The sequence below is a fragment of the Dermacentor variabilis genome, chromosome 8, assembly GCF_050947875.1.
Source record: "Dermacentor variabilis isolate Ectoservices chromosome 8, ASM5094787v1, whole genome shotgun sequence".
NCBI lineage: Eukaryota > Metazoa > Arthropoda > Arachnida > Ixodida > Ixodidae > Dermacentor > Dermacentor variabilis.
This window is the reverse complement of record NC_134575.1, coordinates 67,016,729-67,036,991: the sequence shown is the minus strand read 5'-3', so window position 1 is coordinate 67,036,991 and position 20,263 is coordinate 67,016,729. Positions and strand designations below refer to the sequence as shown.

At 48.6% G+C, this 20,263-nt stretch overlaps 1 protein-coding gene across 1 annotated transcript; it reads right to left on the bottom strand.

The window, feature by feature from the left end:
* Positions 1-2,268: 2,268 nt before the first annotated feature.
* On the bottom strand, positions 2,269-18,274 carry LOC142591430 (dermonecrotic toxin LiSicTox-alphaIVA1-like). The gene is made up of 3 exons (XM_075703757.1): positions 18,212-18,274; positions 3,664-3,895; positions 2,269-2,444 (listed from the first exon to the last, which is right to left on the bottom strand). The coding sequence occupies exons 1-3, from the start codon at positions 18,272-18,274 to the stop codon at positions 2,269-2,271; spliced, it is 471 nt and encodes a 156-aa protein (XP_075559872.1).
* Positions 18,275-20,263: the final 1,989 nt, after the last annotated feature.

The following is a 20,263-nucleotide window of genomic DNA, read 5'->3' as shown; positions in this document are numbered from 1 at the left end:
TCTAAGTTAATGGATATTGTCCTAAAAGACGTGCAGGAGTTCGCCTTGCCATATCTTGATGATGTAGCAATTTTTTCTAACAGCTGGGAACAACACGTATCGCACATCAAACAGGTGTTCTCACGGTTTAGGGAAGCCGGCTTAATGATGAAAGCGGAAAAGTGTAGATTTGTTTGTTCACAGGTTACTTATCTGGGCCATGTTGTCGGCCAGGGCAAGAGGCGGCCGGCCGAGCTGGAAATAGCTGCGATTGGAGAATTTTCTCAGCCGCGCACGAAAACAGACCTTCGTTCATTTTTGGGACTTGTGGGGTACTATCAACGGTACATTCCGAATTACCCGCAAATGGCAAGTCCATTAACGGACGCCCTCCGAAAGGGAGCACCGAGTAGCGTACACTGGGATACGAACAAATAGAACGCTTTCCAAAGTTTGAAAACGCTATTGGTTTCTCGTCCTGTGCTTCGCGCGCCAGACTACACAAAGGAATTCATAGTTCAATGCGACGCAAGCGACAGAGGTATGGGCTTCGTGCTTAGTCAGGTCGGCGACGATAACGAGGAGCATCCTATCCTCTATGCTAGCCGTCAACTTAATGTAAGAGAGGAAGCCTACAGCGCTTCAGAGAAGGAATGCGCTTGTTTAGTTTGGGCCGCCCAGAAGTTGTCGTGTAACTTGTACGGAGCGAAGTTCATCTTCGAGACCGACCACTGTGCTCTGACGTGGCTCAATCAAATGTCACACAAAAATGGCAGCTTGCTCCGATGGAGTCTCACTCTCCAAGAGTACAACTTCTCCGTTAGATATAAGAAGGAAAAGCTGCATAGCAATGCGGATGGTTTGAGCAGGCTAATTTGAATTCTGCGTTTAAGGGTCCCGCCTAAATTTTAGGGTTATTATTGTCAATTTTGTTAAGCCAAGAAGATCCCCTCTCATTTAGCAGGATTGCCTCCATGATTGCAGAATTTGTCAACACGAAATTGCTTCAAAAATTGGCATAGCGAAATGCAGCATTTTTTGTTTCTGCACTTATGTTTTCTTTGAAGCCTTGCGGGTCTAAAGTGAGAGCCAAAGTACGTCACCTCGGCGCAGAGCCATGTTGTGGGGTTCGTTTTGCAGTTGTCTGTTCTTGTTGGATGTTTTGAGACGGTGACATCATTACACAAGTGGTTGCTGCCAGCCAAGGCATCACCCCCTGGCCACCAGCCGTTCTCTTCCTGCCCAGCGGTTGTCAGCGCTGGACAGTCGAGATTTTCCGGGCCATGGAGGCGCTGTTAAGAACGGCCCAGCTGAGGTGCAAGTTTTGCCAGCCAGTTGCGACAGCGGCGACAACTTTTCTTGGAACGTCACCGTTACGCTCTAGCTGCGTCGCCGTTGTGACTGAATGCGATCGGCGGACCAACTATTGTTACTGAGCCGCCGCCACCACCCTGGTCTGCCGCGAGCGGGGGAGTGCTCGCGGGAACGTAGTTCGAGGCTCCTTCCCACGCGCCGTCCAAGACGCAAGACAATGGGCACCAGGCCGTGCTGCGGGGGTCAGCTCGGGGAATAAAAGGCACCTTTCCTGACACAAGCCCCGAGTTCTACGAAGTCCGTCTGACGTCGGCTCCGGACCGTGAACCTGTGCGGAAGTGTGTGTGTGTAAGCCGTCCCGCCGAGAGGCGGCTTGTTTACGATGGGTGGTCGGCCATTTCCGTCACCTGGGTATTGGGGGAGGTCCGTGTGTTTATAAACCGCTGTTGTGCAGCTGCTCAGATGCACTTTCTCAAGCAGTCATGTTAGACTGATGTACTTTTCTCTCGCAGTCATGCTAGACTGATGAACTGCATGTAGATACTGTAAATAAACCCATATTCCTCGTTCTCGATGAGGAACAGTCCTTCCCTTCAACAACGTCCTCAGCGTGGATAAGTCGGACGACGGCATGGGCCAGCTACCTTCTAATTCATGCCCGACTCCAATCTTGACAACGAGTTATGAACGGTAGGATTGAGCCCGCAATCCTAACAATATCCATCGATCCGTGATGTCGAGCCATAAATGGGACCACTACTGAGAAATACTAAATCAGTTTATACTGCTAGAATACCCCTTGAAAACTTCATTTCAGTTAATGCGCAATAGGAGGTTGATTACTGTAACACAATATGGAGGCCATGCTTTCGCGTCAGGTGGGCGGCTTGGGAGTAGCCCCACTGGTGCGAAGTTACAAAGTTTCGGAGTTTTCTCCGTGAGCTTTTTGCTCACGTCTTCACTCGATAACGGTAGTTACCGGCCATTAGCAGCACTCTTTTCGAATACTACTTTCCTACCTTCAAGCCACAGATGATACAGGAGCTCTATCGCAATGCCGACGCCTGCCACGTACTTCTTGTCCGGAGGAAGACTGCCAGTCTTGAGGTCCAAAACTAGCAGGGCTAGGCGTTTTTCATATATGCCCCCGTCTGGAAGGAAAGATTGCTGCTTTATTAAAACGACACATAGTGAAAACGACAACTGTGCGTGGGCTCGTAAGTTTCACCTCCTTGCCTTGCTGTTGCATCATCCAGTCTTTTAGATCAAGCTATTCAAAACACTGTCTCTGAGCTCAGTGAATCATAGAGCACCGCACGCGTAATGCGGAATCTGGGGGTTCAGTTCGCAACTGCGGCATGTTGTCTTTTCGTGCACTTTCGTTTGCCTTTCCCCCATTATTTTTGTACAGCAGTTTTAAAAAAATAAACAGTATGTGCCCGCTTTCGCTTGTTTTTCTAGCGATATTTCTGTCCGTCGAGCGTGAAGCAGTATACGGGAAGAGTAGAGAGCAGAGTGGGTGGCGACAACGATCACTGTTGACTACGGCGTTATAAAAACTACTGCTAACCAAGCAATACTTTGGAAGGTCAGGCAACCATGCAGGTACAGTTTCTCAAGAGTCAACGTCCAGGTGGGCCTCGAGGCGGAGTGTGCTATACTCGAAGGAAAGGAGGGGTCGCGTCAACGGAGGTCGGCTTACCGAGGATATAGCTTCCTAACGTCCTGCTCCCTTCTAGTATTTTTTGTTCCTGCATATACCCTGCTCTCATGGAGAGGCAAGATCGCCAGGGGTGAAGAAACATACGAGTGGACTAGAACATGTCTAATCTTCATAGCAGACTCCTGTAAAAGCTCTTGAAACATATTTTCGTCTCATTTGATGAACTTCTTTCACCAGTTTGCTTAACAATGTTTCAACATGGAACCAGTAATGTTATCTCTTTTTTGTATGGATAGTTCTATGGACAATACAGATGAAGTTTGACGCGCTGGTGAAATACGCTTCACAAGGTATGCCCAAAAGCAAAACACATACACACAGGTTTCAATAATGTGCACGTATCGCAGTCCGCTAGCGAGAGTATACATGTTCTTGACAGCTCACGTACACTGTGTGTCTATTAGAATATGCCAAATGCTTTGGAAATTTTTCTGACTGCACTTTCAACTATAGCTGCAACAAGTCTTCTCAAAATGACCAATAAGATGCTCAAGGATTGTTGTCTTTGTAGCATAGTCACTCCATGAAGGTTCATGTGCACATTTATGAACAAGCTAAAACTATTTATTATCGTGATCGATAAGAATGACAAAAAAATGGCGAAGTGATTTTCTTTTCTTCCTTTCTTTTTTATAGTACTACGTTACCTGTTGTTCGCCGGAGGTACCGCAGGAGAGCAGGCACTTGCTCGTAACGGTTACACCACCTGAAGCAGTCGCACGGCACTCCGTGGTAAAACCAGGACGCGTAGCCATCATTGTCGAAGGTGACGTCCGATTCGATGGCGTTGGCTTCCAGCTCCATGCCCTCGTCCACTTGCCAGATCGTGTTCGCCATGTGGTAGATGTTGTACACGGGCCTCTGGCCGGAGGCGCTCACCTGAACGGCAGGAGAAACAGTTACCGTTATTGTTACTGTTAGAAGGAATTCATTGCTCGAGAGGGGGGTGGGTTGCTACAGCGATGCGAAGTCATGAATTAGGGACATTAAACAATCAAATCGCTGCATTGGGACGGCAATCGAAAACAGGCGCGGTTTTGATGAAAAAAGCATCGTTTGTAGCGAATAAATGACCACAAAAGCCACCATAAAAAAACGAAGAAAGAAAAAAAATTGGAGGACGCTTAAGCTTCGCCTTCAAGAGGGGAACGCGATAGCGTTATCGCGCCCCGTTCGCACCGCCCACTCAAAACGATCTACGCGAGCCAAACGTCGTAATAGAAACGGACAACCGGCCCACGACGCGCCATGTAGGCCTACGCGATCATGGGGCTGACGCCTCGTTGGGATCGTCCTCTATTTCGCTTGGGAGCGCCACGCAGAGCATGACTCCTCGCCAGCAGCACGGCACACATCGCAGGGGGCGCTTTCTCACCAGACGCGCTACGGCGCAGCGAACCGTTGTCAGATGGGAAGAGGACTTGGCACCTTTGAAGGCACCGCGTCCATGAGCGTTCACGTACTCATCAACCCAGCATCATCCGATACATTGACCCCGGTTCTCCCCCACTACACGGGCTGACTGGGTGGGGGGACTTGGTTCGAGCCAACGGTCCTTCCCGGACAAGGGGGCTGTTGTGGTGCAACAACACAGAGTTACCGCACTCAACACACAAACAGCCATGTCGGTCTTACAGGACTCAAGCCTGACTGACCCTCGGACTGCCTCGGCGCAAAAGAGGCCAAGGCATACAACCATGGAGAGCACCAAAGCCGTCCGCGGAGCAGCGCGACCACATGAGGGTGCGCCACCACCGGTTCCAGCTCTGGGTTCCACTGAACAAAACAAAACCCCGTAGATCGACTGGCGCACACGGCCGAGTCGAGCGACCTTAGGAGCATGCATCATAACTTAATGGATAGCTTTCCACCTGACTCATCAAAAATCACCGCAGGACGGGCCTACACTTCGAGAAACTTCTTCTCCCCCAAGCGGTGCCGCTCCCGGGTGAGATGGGACCAGACCTCCTTCCGTGCTTTCGCAAGCACTTCGTGAAGGCCCGGTGCCCTCCCCCCATAAACTGCATCGCGGCGTGCCAACCAAACTTGGTAGGAGCACTCGGCGACGAGAAGCACGAACTGGTTGACCGCCTGATTAGGCAAAGGGTGCGAAAATTGAACTGTCTGATAAGGAATGCCTGGGAGATTAAAAAGACTAGAAACCCTACAGAGAAGAGCTGCAGGAAGCAAACACTGCGTAAAGGCATGAACCGAGTCCTCACGAGCGCCACAGAACGGACACACTCCACTAACCGGGACGGCTGTGAAGGGCCTGTAGCCCAACGGCAGGCACCTTCGCGCCAGGCGATTCGTGGAAGTGGCTCGCCTAGCGTCGAGGAAACTGGCTGTGATGAGCTTCCAGTTTGGCCTGTGAATAGACAGGTCATACACTTGGCAATGCGGGGGGAGGCCTGGGGTAAGGATGTCTACTAATTCTTGGAGTGGAGTTGAAACTACGTCGATGTCGGGGCGAACCGTGCGGAGGCTTACCAAAGAGTTGGCAGCCGCCGCATAAATGGTGGACGGGGTACCTGAGCGAGGAACACAGTGGGAAAATGTGCTCTGCGAAAACAAGCGGAGTCGGGTGCTAAGGAAAAACGAGGTAAAGCTTCGAGTCAGGAGCATATCCGAGTTAAGAGCGACCTGGGTCCATCTGACGTGTAGTGCAGTAGCCACGATGCCCAGGTCGGGAATTCCGAGTCCTCCCTTATCCCTGGGCAACTTGAGCACCCGCCTAGCTACACAACCATTTGTACCCTTCCAAAGGAAGCGAAAGAGGACCCTCTCCAAGATATGCTTGGTTCGGGTTGGAACAGGAGACACACACGCCACATACGTCAGAAACGAAAACAAAAGTGAGCTCAGGATTGTCGCTCGAGCAGTCAATGGGCATGACAACGCGCTGAACTCCTGAATTCTGGTTTCAAGCTTCTCCTTAGCCTGTTGCCAGTTTTCAGGAGGCAGACCATCTGGTTCGAATGGGAAGCCTAGAATGCGCAGCCGCGTTTTCACGGGGAGACCATGAACGGGCTGCGGACTGGACGGAGTGGAGTTCAAGTACATGGCTGCACTTTTCGACCTATTCAGCCTTGCAGCACTCGCCCTGCAGTAACTCTCCATGACCTCCAAGACGCCGCAAGCTGATGCTTCGTCCGGGACGACAATGGACAAGTCATCCGCGTAGGCAAATAGTGCAACCGGAGGGGAACCTGGTGGGAGGAGGAACCTACCAATTCTGTTGTCACGGGACAACCCCTGCAGAAGCGGTTCAAAAGCGAGTACGTAGAAGGCAGGTGAGAGGGGGTCCCCCCACCGTACACCACGTCCCACAATGAACGCCTCCGAGACGCGGTCTCGTATGACAACAGCAGAAGTCGGTCGAGAATACAAAGCTTGGACCATGTGCCGAAAACCCACACTAAAACCAGCCTCTTCCAAAACACGGAAAAGGTACCTTTGGCTAATAATGTCGAAAGCCTTCTCCTGATCAAAGGAGCAAAGAATACCTGGAAGTTCCCTGGTGTTTGCCCACAGGAGAAGGTCCCTCAGTGCTAAACCGTGAAGCTGAGTAGAGCGCCCCTGGACACTACATGCCTGGTACGGACCCAAAACAGTGCTGAGCGCTGGTGTGAGTCGCGTACACAGGCACTTTGCTATGAGCTTATAATCGCAGTTCAGAAGCGTGACAGGACGCCATGCTCTCAGGTCGGTGCTCCTCGACTCGTCCTTACAAAGGAGAGTGATTAGCTCCTCTCGTTGAGACGCTGACAGTCCCTTCACTGAGTAGCCTGTTCACCAGTGATGTGAATGGCTTCCCTAACACTGTCCAAAATTTAACATAAAACTCGACTGTAAGACCATCGGATCCTGGACTGCGATTACGCTTCATAGACTTCAAGGCCGAAAATAGCTCGTCCTCATCTATGGCTGAGTCGCACACTTGCGGCGGCTCAGCTGGTAAAGCAAACGGAAAAACAGCTGGAGAGGCAACTGGTTCGACATACAAGGACATGTAAAACTGCCTCGCCAGTGCAAGAACTCTATCTGGTGAGTCGACTATGCTATTTTCGCCTGGATCTATTAGGGAAGAGAGAGTTGTGCTCTTCCTTGAGAGATGTTTACGTAGGACGTTTCTGCTGCACCACGCTTCAATTTCCCACAGCTCTGCTCAGGTTGTGGCCCTCAAGCCATCCCAGCGTCGCTGCAGGAGAATACGAAGTTCCTTTCGGAGTGAGGCCAGCGCCGAAGCAACTCCAGGCCCGCCGGACAGTGGCCTCGAGAGCAGAAGGATCGCGTCGGAGACGATTTTTATCTCCTCACGCTCCTCGCGCGCTCGACGCTTGCTCCAAGACTTGAAGCACTCACGCACCCTGACCTTCACGTCATCCCATTCCGTACCACTTAGATTCGCTGTGTTATGAAGCGATCGAAATAGTATGGATGATACCTCTGCGGTTGCCTGCCTATCTTTTGGGAGACGTGGATTTAAGCGCCACGGTCTCTTTGCTCTTGATACTAAGCTAGAATCGGCGAACCGCAGAATTAGGAAGCTGTGGTCGCTAAGAGCAGAAGGAATTAACCACGAAGAATGCATACTGGGAGCCAGTGACGACGAAATGTAAAAATGGTCGATGCGGCTCTGCATGCCCCTCCCTGTCCATGTCATTCCTGACTGTCCAGGGCGAAGCACGCGCCAAGCCTCGACCAGTCCCAGCCCATCGACGAGCTGTCGCAGTACAGCATTTGCACGCTTATCTTTAGATATTGGAGTCCCTCTACGCGAGAGGCGGTCAACCAGTTCTAACACACAGTTGAAGTCGCCTACTAGAACTAGTCGAGAGGGACCGACCAAATAGGGTTCTAATGTATCAAGAAACTCTCTATGTTCTCTAGCCCGGTTTGGGGCATACACATTAACAATTCGATTGCCACAATCAAGATCCACCGACAAGACGCGGCCCTCAGAATCCCTGGCATGGCGAATAACAAGGCCGTCGAAATTCGGCATCAAAACGATGGCCGCACCTCGGCTGCCCGTCGCGACATAACTCCAGAAAGACCGAGTGCGAAAAATCCGGTCGAAGTGGCTGATCTGGCCTAGCCTATGAATTTAAGTTTCCTGAAGTACGAGAATATCTACCTTTTTGGATTGAGCCAAATTTACAACCTCTAACTGCTTAGAAGCGGGCGACAAACCACAACAATTAAAGGTAGCTATAGTGAGAGAAGAGGCCATTTTAAGGGAGAAAGAATTTAGTTAAAAGCTAGTAAAAACAAAGGAAGACAAAAAAAAGCTAGGAAAAGAAAGAGCAGGCTAGTATTAGTTAATACTAGCCGCTAAAGACAAATAAGCAAAGACTACTTATGAGAGGGTCTCCGAACTTGGAGACCCCTCATTAGTAGACTCATAGGACCTGCCTGAGAGCAACGAGCATTCGCAACGAGCCCATCCGTAGTTTGGACAAGGTGGAGATTCCTCCATGTCCGATGGGACCTCAGTGTCAGAGTACGACGTTTATAGAGCACTGCGCTTAAATTCTGGAGCGCCAGACTCCGAGCCCTGGGAGCCACCTTCGTCCGAACTCGACGCACGCTCCGCGGCCGCCGCCCTGGCAGCGGAGGCAGCGCGGTGAGCGCGCCGGCTCTTACGCTTATGGCTCGACCGACGAACAGTGCCAGTCGTGCCAGTCAGCGGTTCCGACGCGCCAGGGGCGGCGGCCGGCGTAGCGAGTGGCGTACCAGCCACGGAGGCGGCAGCGACCACCGCTTCAGCCTCCTCGCTCGCTCCCCCCCTCGCAAGTTGCCGTGACGGACGGGGGAGCGACCTCGGTGGCGTCCACGGAATCGCCGCCGCACTCGGCGGCATCGACCACGCTCAAGGAGGCCCGGCTCTCTCCTTCCTCTAAGGCAGCTGCCGTATCAGCTACCGGCGAAGTAACCGCTTCCTCAACGGCAGGCTCCTGCTGCTCTGGCCTCGCGGTTACTGACGAGCACGGTTTACACCGTGCTGACGAGTAGGTGCGAACACTACACGCCGAAACCGCATGGTCACCGCCGCACCGTACGCACGCCACGTAGCAGGACACGTGGCCGAACTGCTCGCAGCGCGCGCACTTAGGCGTGTCGCACGCGGCGGCGTGGTGTCCTGCCAAGTTACACCTACGGCACAACCTAACTACACCCTCGTACTCACACTGAACGACACGCTCACCTACCCGAAGAAGGTTAGGAACGGGCCACGCCATCTCTATCCGAATGCGCCGGCTTCCGGTGCCAATGGCAGGGAACCCGGGCACGCATTCTTCGGAGATCCCGTGAACCTTTCCGAAGACCTCTAGCTCGGAGACAAGAGCCTGGTCCGGAAGATCCGCGGGGTAGACAAACACCCTAACCAACTTCACACGCACACCTCTATACTCAAAGAGAACTTCCACATCACGAACCTTCAATGCGGGATCAGCTGAGAAGCGATCAACCGCGGCCTTAGTCTTAAAAGTAACCTCAAACCTTCCTGCACCAAAGTCCTGCACTGCCTTAAGGTCGTTTAACGAAAAGCGCCTTACGAGCGCCTTGCAAACATCTACATTGGACGCGCCTTTTGGAACTCGCCCGAAAAATGTAAGTGGCCGAAGCCGCGAAGGGGCCACCATCGCGGTGAAAACCACGTGGCGCCCGCGCCTAGCCGAAGTTTTAAGCTAACGCTACACAAGGTAGGCAGCTAAAATCACGTCAGAGGCGTCCCGCATCGGACGCTGCACCTATAGGAATCGCGCTGTGAGCGGAAAGAGGAGCCGCGTAGCCTGGGCGAGTGGCGCGCCACGTGTCGGGGCAGCGCCGTGCATTGCGAGGAGGGGGTCTTCTGTGTTTGCTGCAAGACGGCTATGTGTGTGCGCAGAAAAAATGTAGCGGAAACGTACTTGCTACTCGTATAACTGCGACTTCTGTAATTTACATGCCCATAATTACTGATATACACCGCAGTATAACTTCCTACGGCGCATTTCTAAGGCAACACCGCATTCACTAGAGGCGCTTTTGTCCCGATTTGAACCATCGAAGTCGTGGCTGAGTGTCTCACGAATAAATGAATCAAACCCAGTCCTCCGGACCGCAATGGAAGGAACAAATTTGTGCGGCTCACCCTTTCCCATGATGAGTTCCAGACAAAAACAGCCAACACTCTATGCAGCCGTTGAATACCTAAGCGCGACATGTGCAACGCTTGCAAAACATACCATACTCGAGCAATAATAAAAACGTTACACACTGTGGCACGGGAAAAAATTGATAGGTCTCGTCCTCCCCATTTTTGTGTTTTCTCTCAAGCCTTGTCTGTCTCATCTTTCCAGTATTCTTGTCTCTTGGTTCGTATATTGTCGCAATCAAACAAATCCTTTTTAAGGAGTGTTATGCAAGTGAGATTGGCGAACGCCTTGCCAGATGTCATTGTGTCATCACGCGGCCCAAATGCAACGCAATGTCCGCTGACACATACATGAAATTGTTGCGGCTGTCCAGTTTCTAAAAGTTAGATTTTCTATGGAATATCTCAGCGAGGTTAAGCGAAAACACCTCTACAAAGATCTAATTAATGTGGGGATGCCTGTACCCTTTTATCGAAGAATTTACAATCCAGGGCCAAGCAGCAATGTTTCAAACAAGGTTAAAGGAAGGACTATCCGGTCATCAGTCAAAACATTTTTTTTCGTGCTCCATAGTGGCTCACTTTCTACAATACCGCGGCTAAAGGAAAAATGGTTGTTGGTACCATGGTCGGTAGACTGTGTAATATGCAAAAGGCCTGAAACAATCGAGCACATGTTTCTCGATTTTAGCGATGCCGTCTTCCTATAGGACATCTTGCAAAGAACCCTGAGAAAGGAACTGACGCTTACGCCCTTCGGCATTCGATTTCTTCAGGTCGAAAGTGAAAGTGTGCCGTATGACATACTAATGATTCCGGTAATGTACAGTGTTCGGAAAACCAGAATGTCAGTGCGTAACGCGGATGTCAACGCGAGGTCAGCCCGGGACAATTTCAATGAAAGCATTGCATATTTACGAGATGTGTAAAACAGAAGGAGGAAAAGCCAGATTAGGGGGGGGGGGTATGTTTATCTGGACGAACTGCTGACCGTAAAGCGTTTTTAACGCATTTATGCTAGCCAGACACAAGCTAGCATTTTTAATGTGATATTATGTTGTTCTTGCACTCTATTGTGCCAAGTTGGCAATAAAGAAAAAAGAAGTCGTGGCGGAGTGGTAGCGTCTCAGACTCCGGAGACCCTGGTTCGATTCCCACCCTGCCCATCTTGCAAGTTGTTTTTTTATTTATGAATTGCCTTCCGGGATTTTTCGCTCACGGCCAACGCCGCCGACACGGATGACACCGGCTTTTCTGCGACACGAGCTCCTTAGGTGTCGCGTTAAAGAGAAGAAAGAATGGCCGGGAGAAGTAAATTCTGAAGTCCGAGCCGCTTATTCCATACGAGCAGATCCAACTTTCGCGGCCGTAAACCCTTTCCAACTTGCGTGCGACGTTTGAAGTATGGAAGTCCGCGAAGGCAGCATAAATTTTGAGGTGCTTCAGCGGGGGATGGCAATTTGCGAAGAAACTATGATGTAGACTGTAATCCAGTGTTTTTACGAAGTTTAGGCGCTCTGCATGGTTTACAGCTCGTTCCAACAGCGCCTTTCTAAACTACGGGAAAGGTTGCTACGAAATTGCTGTCTTGGTAACAATGTCGCAAAATGAAAATCGAAACTACCTGTACAAATAAAGCCCGAGCCGGTGAGCACGCGGGCTTGGGAAGTACCGATCAAACTTTTGCTGATAGTTTGAACGAAAGTTCGTTGCGTTGATGCCAGAGCACGGGGCATCGCTTTTAAGACGAATAGCTTTCTTTGGCTCTTTCGGCCGTTGTTATGGATGGACAGTGGTTGGTGGCCGGTAGTATGGTTAGTGACTCGGCTAGGCGAACGTTCGTTTGCTCTCTTTCTCTATCGCTCTCACTCTCTTTTGTTGGCTCGTTCGTTCTGGCTATTCGTTTACATTGACAATCATCGTCAACGTTTTCCTCCCGTTTTATTTTTTACAAAGGCGAAGAGTTTCTTTTCCTTATCTTCATGTTTCTATTTTTTTTTGGGGGGGGGGGGGGCTCTCGCACGATTACGTGGTCGGGTGTTCGAGGTCGGTTGCCAGTGGTTGGAGGCCGAACTTCCGCCGCTCGCACCGGTGCAAAGGGCCTGCGTTTTTCCCCAACTGAATTTTGGGGCGCGTTTCTGGCCGAACGCCAAGAGTAAATATCTCAACGAAAAAAAAAAGAAGAGAACATTCCATGCGAACGTAGTTCTTAAGAACTTATAAGTTCTAGATATGGCATTTGCAAAGGTAAATAAAATTTTCATCACCTGTCATTAAACAATCGGGACTTTCGTGGGGCTTATGTAAATATGCAATAGGTGACAATGTGTAGGTTTAAAACTCGGCTTCGTTCCAGACACGACTTAGCAACATCGTCTGCTACGCGTAGCAGAGTAATACGCCTAAGAGAACGTTCTGTGCTGCCGGCACATGCCTTCGCGTGGGAGCTATGGGTAGCCTCTGGAATTTTGGGTATCACTGTGGCTGAGCACTGGGGTGGGAAAGCCCCTCTTCTTCCCCTCCGCCCTCTTCCTCTGTGGAGACTGCATGAGAGGGATCTAGCACCGCTGCAGATGTACTAGTTAGCGCCGCTGTTCACCATGGAATTGCGCAATGAAATGACAACGGCTACTTAAATGTCCTCACCGCAACAAGTGTATACAACATATTCAAGCACATCATTCCTTAAATAAAGTGGAGTAGCTTTTTTCAAAAATGCTTCGTCTATTCACTTACATTTACAAGCATCGTCGATGGTTTCTGCGCAGTTCTCATCACCCGTAACTCGGACGCATACTTAGTGGTCGCACCTGCACTTTAATTAAGTAATTACTTGCGCAATCACACAAATTTCGATTATCAAAGCTGACAGCATGCCAAATCAGAGGGCTCTTCGTTAATATAAGTAGCGCAGTGGCGTAATAACTATTTCTCAAGGAGGGTGGGGGGGGGGGGGGGGGCAAGCCCCGCACTTTCTTTGAGAGAGAAAAAGAGAATCAGAGGGAGACTTCACACGTTGACTTGTTTATCTATTCCCGGTGAGCGCTTTTCACCGTCTAACAAATGTTATCGCTCAGCGCGGGACGCGCCTGCATGTATCGGAAGTTTGTGGAATGTTATCGATGGTTCTATCCGCTGCCTGTTGTCGCCTAATCTTGTGTAATCTGATCGTATGTATGACCGACGCGAATGGTGTAGAACTTTCTGGAAGACACGCGGGCATCAGTGAATACTCTGGAACGTTCGATGGCTCGTGTATAAAAACCGACGCACTTGACCGGCAGATCAGATTTCGACGATCGCCTACTCGCATTCTTTCAGTCACGCAACTCGGTAAATATAACCTACGTACCTTTTTGTTCCGTCAAATCAATTACACGCGATACGATAGCTTGATACCACAATCTTCTCTAATAAATACCAATATTACCAGGCTTGCAATCAATAGGAACTTCATTTTACCCGAAATACATACTAATTATGGCAGGAAGAGCGTCCATTTTCCGTCTATCGCGTTCTGGAACACACTACCACTACATATAAAACACTTAAAATTCACGAATTTAAGAAACAACTAAAAAAAATACATTCTGTCGAATCCTGATGCCTAGTTCATACAACCATTCTTTCAGGGTGTCTTCATTTCATTTGCATTGCCATACCATTAGGTTTCTGTCTCTGCTTTACATATACATTCGAGTTAGCAAAATAATCTGCGTTTGTCACATCAGCTTCTTTGTTACTTTATTAATTGTCAACGAGATTATGTTACAGTGCTTTTTTTTCTTAGCATTTATGCACATGTAATTCTTCAATCCTGCTGTTCATACTAAAACCTTAATTCTTCCATGTTAACGATTTGTTGAGACTGCTGCAATTTTTGTTTTATTACGTTTGCTTTGTAAAGGAGGTCCCATTGCAGTCTTTGACTTCGGGATCTCCTTCTGTATATTAAAATATAGTAATCTTCCTAATCATCTGAATAAAAACCGATTCTGATTCTGTTAGCCGTTATCGTTATGCTTTAGTGTAGACTGTTCTTGTGGGCACAGGTTAGCCCGACAAAAGTACGTTTGGTCATACACAGTATTGCTACTGCGTTCATTACCGCCACTACTACGTGACAATATATATATATATATATATATATATATATATATATATATATATATATATATATATATATATATATATATATATATATATATATATATATATATATGAGTGAGTGTGTGTGTGTTGCTCCAACTATCGTGCACCAAGACTTTAAAATATGCAAATGCCACGTAGCTGGACAGAAGCAAGGTAAGAATGTGTGCCGTCGCTTGGTGATACTCAGATTTTTTTCATTCCGCCTAATTGCAGAATTAGCCCTAATGAATTTATAAATTTCTTAAATATTATAATTACATGAAAAGTGGCATTGAGAAAATTGTAGAGCAGCATGAAAAACTCCTGATACTGCTTTTTGTTGCTCTATACGTGCTACATAAAAGTGTTTTTCCGAGCCTGAAAGAAGCCCGCCGATGTAAGAAAAATTGCCGCGCGACTGGCCGCTCGAGGCACTTTGCAATATCGTCGGGCGAAGATCCAGTGCGGTTAACGCAGATGCCGGAATCGCAACACATAACACTCATTATTCGCCGCGAGCTGGGCGTCATGTCTCCGGCTCCAGTTCGGTCTCACTTACGACACAGCCTGCCCGCCATCGTACTTATACAAGCGGTTGTTCGTGAGGAGATACCAAGTTTTCGGCTTCCGTCTCTGTGCTTCGACCACTCTTCCAACGCTTATCAGGTTCCTGCGGCTGCCTGCTCCCAGACACAAGGTTATCTCCCGCCCCGTCGCAACTCGGCTGTTTGGCGAACGGTGGATGATAGGCCTAATGTTTTCCTTGTTCGCAAATCGGACGCATTGCCCGTCACTGTCGCAGCCACTGGTCGTCGCCTCCTCGATGACCCTCGTACTTTCTCGCCTTACGTGCCGACTCAGAACCCTAATGCCGACAGTGCTCCACCGAGACGCAGCCGCTCTCCGTCCCTCTAGGGTCTTCATCGTCTAGAATCGGTAGCTATACTTCGGGAAACTAGGCGGAGCAGCTCCCGGAGGTGACGCTGAAACTGAAGCGAAGGCTCAGGAAAATGTTGACATCCGTCGTGCTCTGTACCGCACGAGTCACCGACGGCAGCACTTCACCTGTCATCGGAATGTGCGAAGCACGTGTGACGATTGGTGGCCACTGTACTATTAGGTCACTTATTGTCCTCGAGCAGTGCCCGCATGACCTCCTTTTCGACTTTGACTTTCTTTCAAAACACTCCGACCAAGTTGACTGTTCCGCTTGTATTGCGCACTTGGATCTGCCGTTTCCTACTGACGCCACTTCTAGTATACCACACTACTTATGCTCTGCCGAGTTCACCAGTCTGTCTGCACAGACCGCTACAAATGTCCTCTTGACGCCTTGTCCTCCCTTTCGTTATAGTGCATATGCCGTACCCCCCTCCCCTCACTGACGTGGTTCGGTCGCGCACAATTGCGCTTAAACATCATAATCCGAATCCTCGACAAATGTACTTGCCTCCCCATCCTCAATCTCGTATTTTCAACGCGCGTTCTTCCCCCGAGGCTTTTCTCTGGCGCATATCATACCTTTAGGAGAATTACAGATTTCTTCCTTGGCCCTTGAAGCCTTCCCAAGCACCAGCGGGCTCCTGCTATCCTTTAATTCGTCTTCCTCGCCTGCTGACGACATTTGAAAAATGATTGCTCCTGACCTCCCTTCTGAGCAAACAGAAGCTCTTCGTCACCTTCTCTCTTCTTATAGGGATATTTTTGATCTGCGTGACCGCCTTCTCGGACAGACATCTGTAGTCACCCATAGCATAAACACCCGTGGTGCCAGCCCCATTCCACTGATGATGGCCTGCTCCGCTGCGTCTCCGCTGTGGAGCAGGCCATCATAAAGAAAGTGGTCGACAAGGTGATGGACAAGGACCAGGCACATACCCAGAATTTCTTTTCGTCGAGGGGGCAACCCAAGGAAAATTTTCTATGCAAATGAGGGGGGGGGGGTCCTTTTACTAGTAAAAATGTGTATAGCGCCCCCTATTCACCGTAAAGACGCGTAAACTCGCAAGAGAGAAATGAAATGAGGTGTATCTAACAGGTACGCCTGTGAGGTACACCTTTCCTTCACTTGGCAAACAAGAAACCCCGTAAAATGGACTCGTGCAGGAAAGAAGCGCAGGAAGAACACTGCCAAGGTCAGGTAAACAAGCGAAAGTGTAAAATAAAGGTTTCTAGTAGCGTTTTTTGATTTAGCTCTGGAGGCGTTATAGAGAAACATATATTTGCGGAACAATCACAGTTCTTTTGGATCCCTAGTTTACTGCTCTACCAAGTGCCAAAACCGACTCGTATTGTTATTTGGGAAGGTGCGTAATGATGCGTACCCACCAGTCCCGCACAGCCGCGCAGAGCGCAGGACACTGCGGTTCTAGACGTACTGCGCCCACCGCAGAAGGTTAAAAAACACCCACATAAGCGCAGCAGACAAGTGGCCACGTCAGTGGGCTCGACTGATAAGTGTATAAGCGTCATTCAAAACACACGGAATCATTCTCCACTTCCGGAGGCGTTTTCTGTACTTCCTTTTTAAATAAAAACATGTTGACCCATTAATATTCTCGCAAACACCGATTAAATTTGTTAATTTTCTTTTCTGTTTGGCTGTTGCCTTGGCTCGCCCCCTTCATAAAGCGCTTAATTTCTCAACTTTTTGCGACTCTTGTTTCCATTTGCCAATTTTTGCATGAAAAGTGCTGTACAATTAGGGAAAAACTAGACAAGGTAAAGCATGACAGTCATATTGCTCATGGGTTTAACGGTTATTGCAGGGTTTGATGATGGACGCTGTATCGCATTATTTTATTGTTCACCTTATTTAACCCATATGGCGAGTATATGGCTCCGAGGGTCTGCCAGCGTTGCGGCGAGCCGTTACTCGAGGAAATAATGAAGTAAAAGGAAAAGTTAAATGCTACTGGCGTTTTTTCCGGCCGTGACTCGTTCCACGAGCATACAGACCAGCTGACTACAAACCGAATCCCTTTCCTGGTCTCTCTATCAGTCTAAACAAAGAAGGCTGAACTAACAAAGCAACAGCGATGCGCGTGACCGTTGCAATAGATGGTGACAACTGAACGCATCTCCAGCTGGTTGCACGGACACCGAATTGACGAGAAAACTGGCCTTGACAGCCCTGGAGATGCCGATGACTACCGCCGTCTAAAAGGAGTGAAAAAGGCAGAAAAATGTTGACCGCCGAATAGCTGTCAAGTCTCAAGACTGATTTGGCGGCGCTTTAGGAATGTGTGTGAGGAGTGGTGGCGTGGGGACTGGGAGGGGGGAGGGGTGTGCCATTTAATTTCGCCCCCCCCCCCTAGGTACATGTCTGACAAGGCCATTATTGAGCCTTCGAGCAGTCCGTGGGTGAGGCCGGTTGTCTTGGTAAAGAAAAACGACACGTACTGGCGCTTCTGCGTTGACGTTAGCTACCGTCACTTTAACAAGACGACGATGACGACGACGACAACAACAGCAACAACAACAACAACAAAATGTGTACCCACTGCCTCGCGCAGATGGCGCTGTTGACTGTCTTTACTGATCTAAATATTTCTCGTCAATTGACCTCCATTCGGGCTATTTCCAAATTGGCGTAGATGAGATGGACCGTGAGAAGACCGCCTTCATCATACCAGACGGTCTTTGCCAATTCGCTGTCAAAATCTCTGACGTCACGACAAGCCTGGTGCGTGAACTTAAAGATAGCGGCGCCACCCGTCTTTTCTCGAGGTTTTTTTTCTGGCTTGCTAAGCCTCGGCTATATACAGTGACTGCACGATTTGCTATTGCAGAAGCATACATTTATTGATACGAATGTTACTATTTAGTATCTTCTCATTAAATAAAAATATTCACTTGGGCAAGTTACAACTGCTCCTACGACAAAGAATGTACTTACTCTTACGCTATGTATGACTTACGAGGTGAGGAGTCGTCAGCAGAGCAACGAGGATAGCCCGCAGCCGCGAAGTCTCGGCCAGCATGATCCACTGTTTCGCTTGCGTCTCACTCGTCAAGTCAGTCTGCAAAGTTGTGACGTCACCGGTGTTGTTAGTGTCAGTCGTCGAAAAATCTCTGGCAGTCAGCACGTCCGAAAGCGTATATGTGTGTTCCACATCGTTCTACGTATAGCGGAGAAGCGATGACCTATCGCCTTTCAAAACTTCGTGCGCGCCTGGAAGAGGGTATAAACAAAACGCTTCGGCTGCGACGCTCACAGCCGCATTTGAGCCGGAATGCAGCTAGGCGAAGCGCATACTTATGCAAAAAAAAAAAAAGAAATGATAGGCCGCGCGCTTCCTCTTACATAGCAGATAACAGCCGATTATTGAACGCGGATGATTACTCGCTTGGGTCGGCCTCCTCTCTTTATGAAAGTTTAGCAGTTGCTCTGAGCACGCCTCATAAATCGTGCACGTTGACTAAAGAAAGAGCGCAGCGCACAACTATACGGGGTGCTCAACGAGGTCTGAGCATTGTAAACAAGCTTGCAAGTGGTGCAACACTTCATTGTTCATTCACGATGTTAGAAATATGCTACGAAAACTCTCTGCGAGAAGATAATTTGCGGCACGGTCCGATGAAGAGGCCAGACGAGGCCTCTTCAGAGGCCTCTTCTGGCCTGACTGTGACTACGTGTATATGGGAAGTTACGGCGAAGTGTGGAAACCTTCTTTCGCCACTTTCGGTTTGGTATATGGCGCATATATAGAGGGCGTCTCAGCAAAAACTTCCAGAAATGTTTAACGATTGCCCTGGCAGATAACACAATTGTATTTCATATGCTGGTCTGCATGAAGAAGCGCGCACATTACTTACAGAAGAAAAATTGAAATTCGTAATCAGCTAATTAACAACATTCACTGATTAAGTTTCTAACTGATTATCTTATGGCACGTATTGCAATTTACAAATTCTAGGGAGTGAGACTGCAAGGCCCATCCACTTGGAAAGAATCGTGTGGATGACACCATTTACGGGATATGAGTCGTCAAACTTGCGGTAAAAATGTACTGTCGTTCCACTTACTTTCTGGATAAAACGTCACTTTATCCATTGAAGCACAAAAGTAACTGGAACGACAATGCATTTTTGTCCGTAAAGTTCGCGAATCAATATATCTATACTGGTGTAATCCTGATAATTCGTCCTAACTGGATCCGCTTTGCGAACTCACAGGCTAGAATTTTTAAATTGCAATGTGTGGCATAAGGTAACTAGTTATAAGCTTAATTAGTGAATCTTTTAATTATTCGATCGTGCATTTCAATTTTTTTTCCATGTAATTTCCTCCTATTCGAGTAGACCAGCTCGTGGACTGGATTTTCGCTATCTGCCACAGACAATTAAAAAATAAGTTTGATAATGTTCGCGGAAACATATGGCATATTATTATTATTATTATTATTATTACTACTACTATTATTATTATTATTATTATTACTATTAATATATTATGTTTCAAACATATATGCACTTGAGAGGAAAGAGATAGTGAGGAGCAGATTGGCAACTGTTACCGGAAGGGGCACAACGCCTGACTATGCTTCAGAAAGGAGGGGACAGAAACATAAAAATGGAAGACCGGAAGAAGGGGAGGAACGAAAATAAAATTATGGGGTTTTACGTGCCAAAACCACGATCTGATTATGAGGCACGCCGTAGCGGGAGACTCCGGAACAATTTGGACCACCTGGGGTTCTTTAACGTTTACCTGAATCTGGATAGAAGCTCTGGAAAGCACCCTGCTTTCACAGGGATAGTGGTTCATCTATCCAACTTCGATTTCATCATGTATTTATTGACAGCGAACGATAGGATTGGGATAGCACATCCAATACATGCAAGTCCGCCGAAACACTTGCTAGGACCAAATCCCCTTGACTTTACGGTACCGGCAATAAACTTTCCATTTTAAACCTTAATGCAAGAAGCCTTGTCAGCAATTTCTCTAAATTTATTTTATTTGTCTC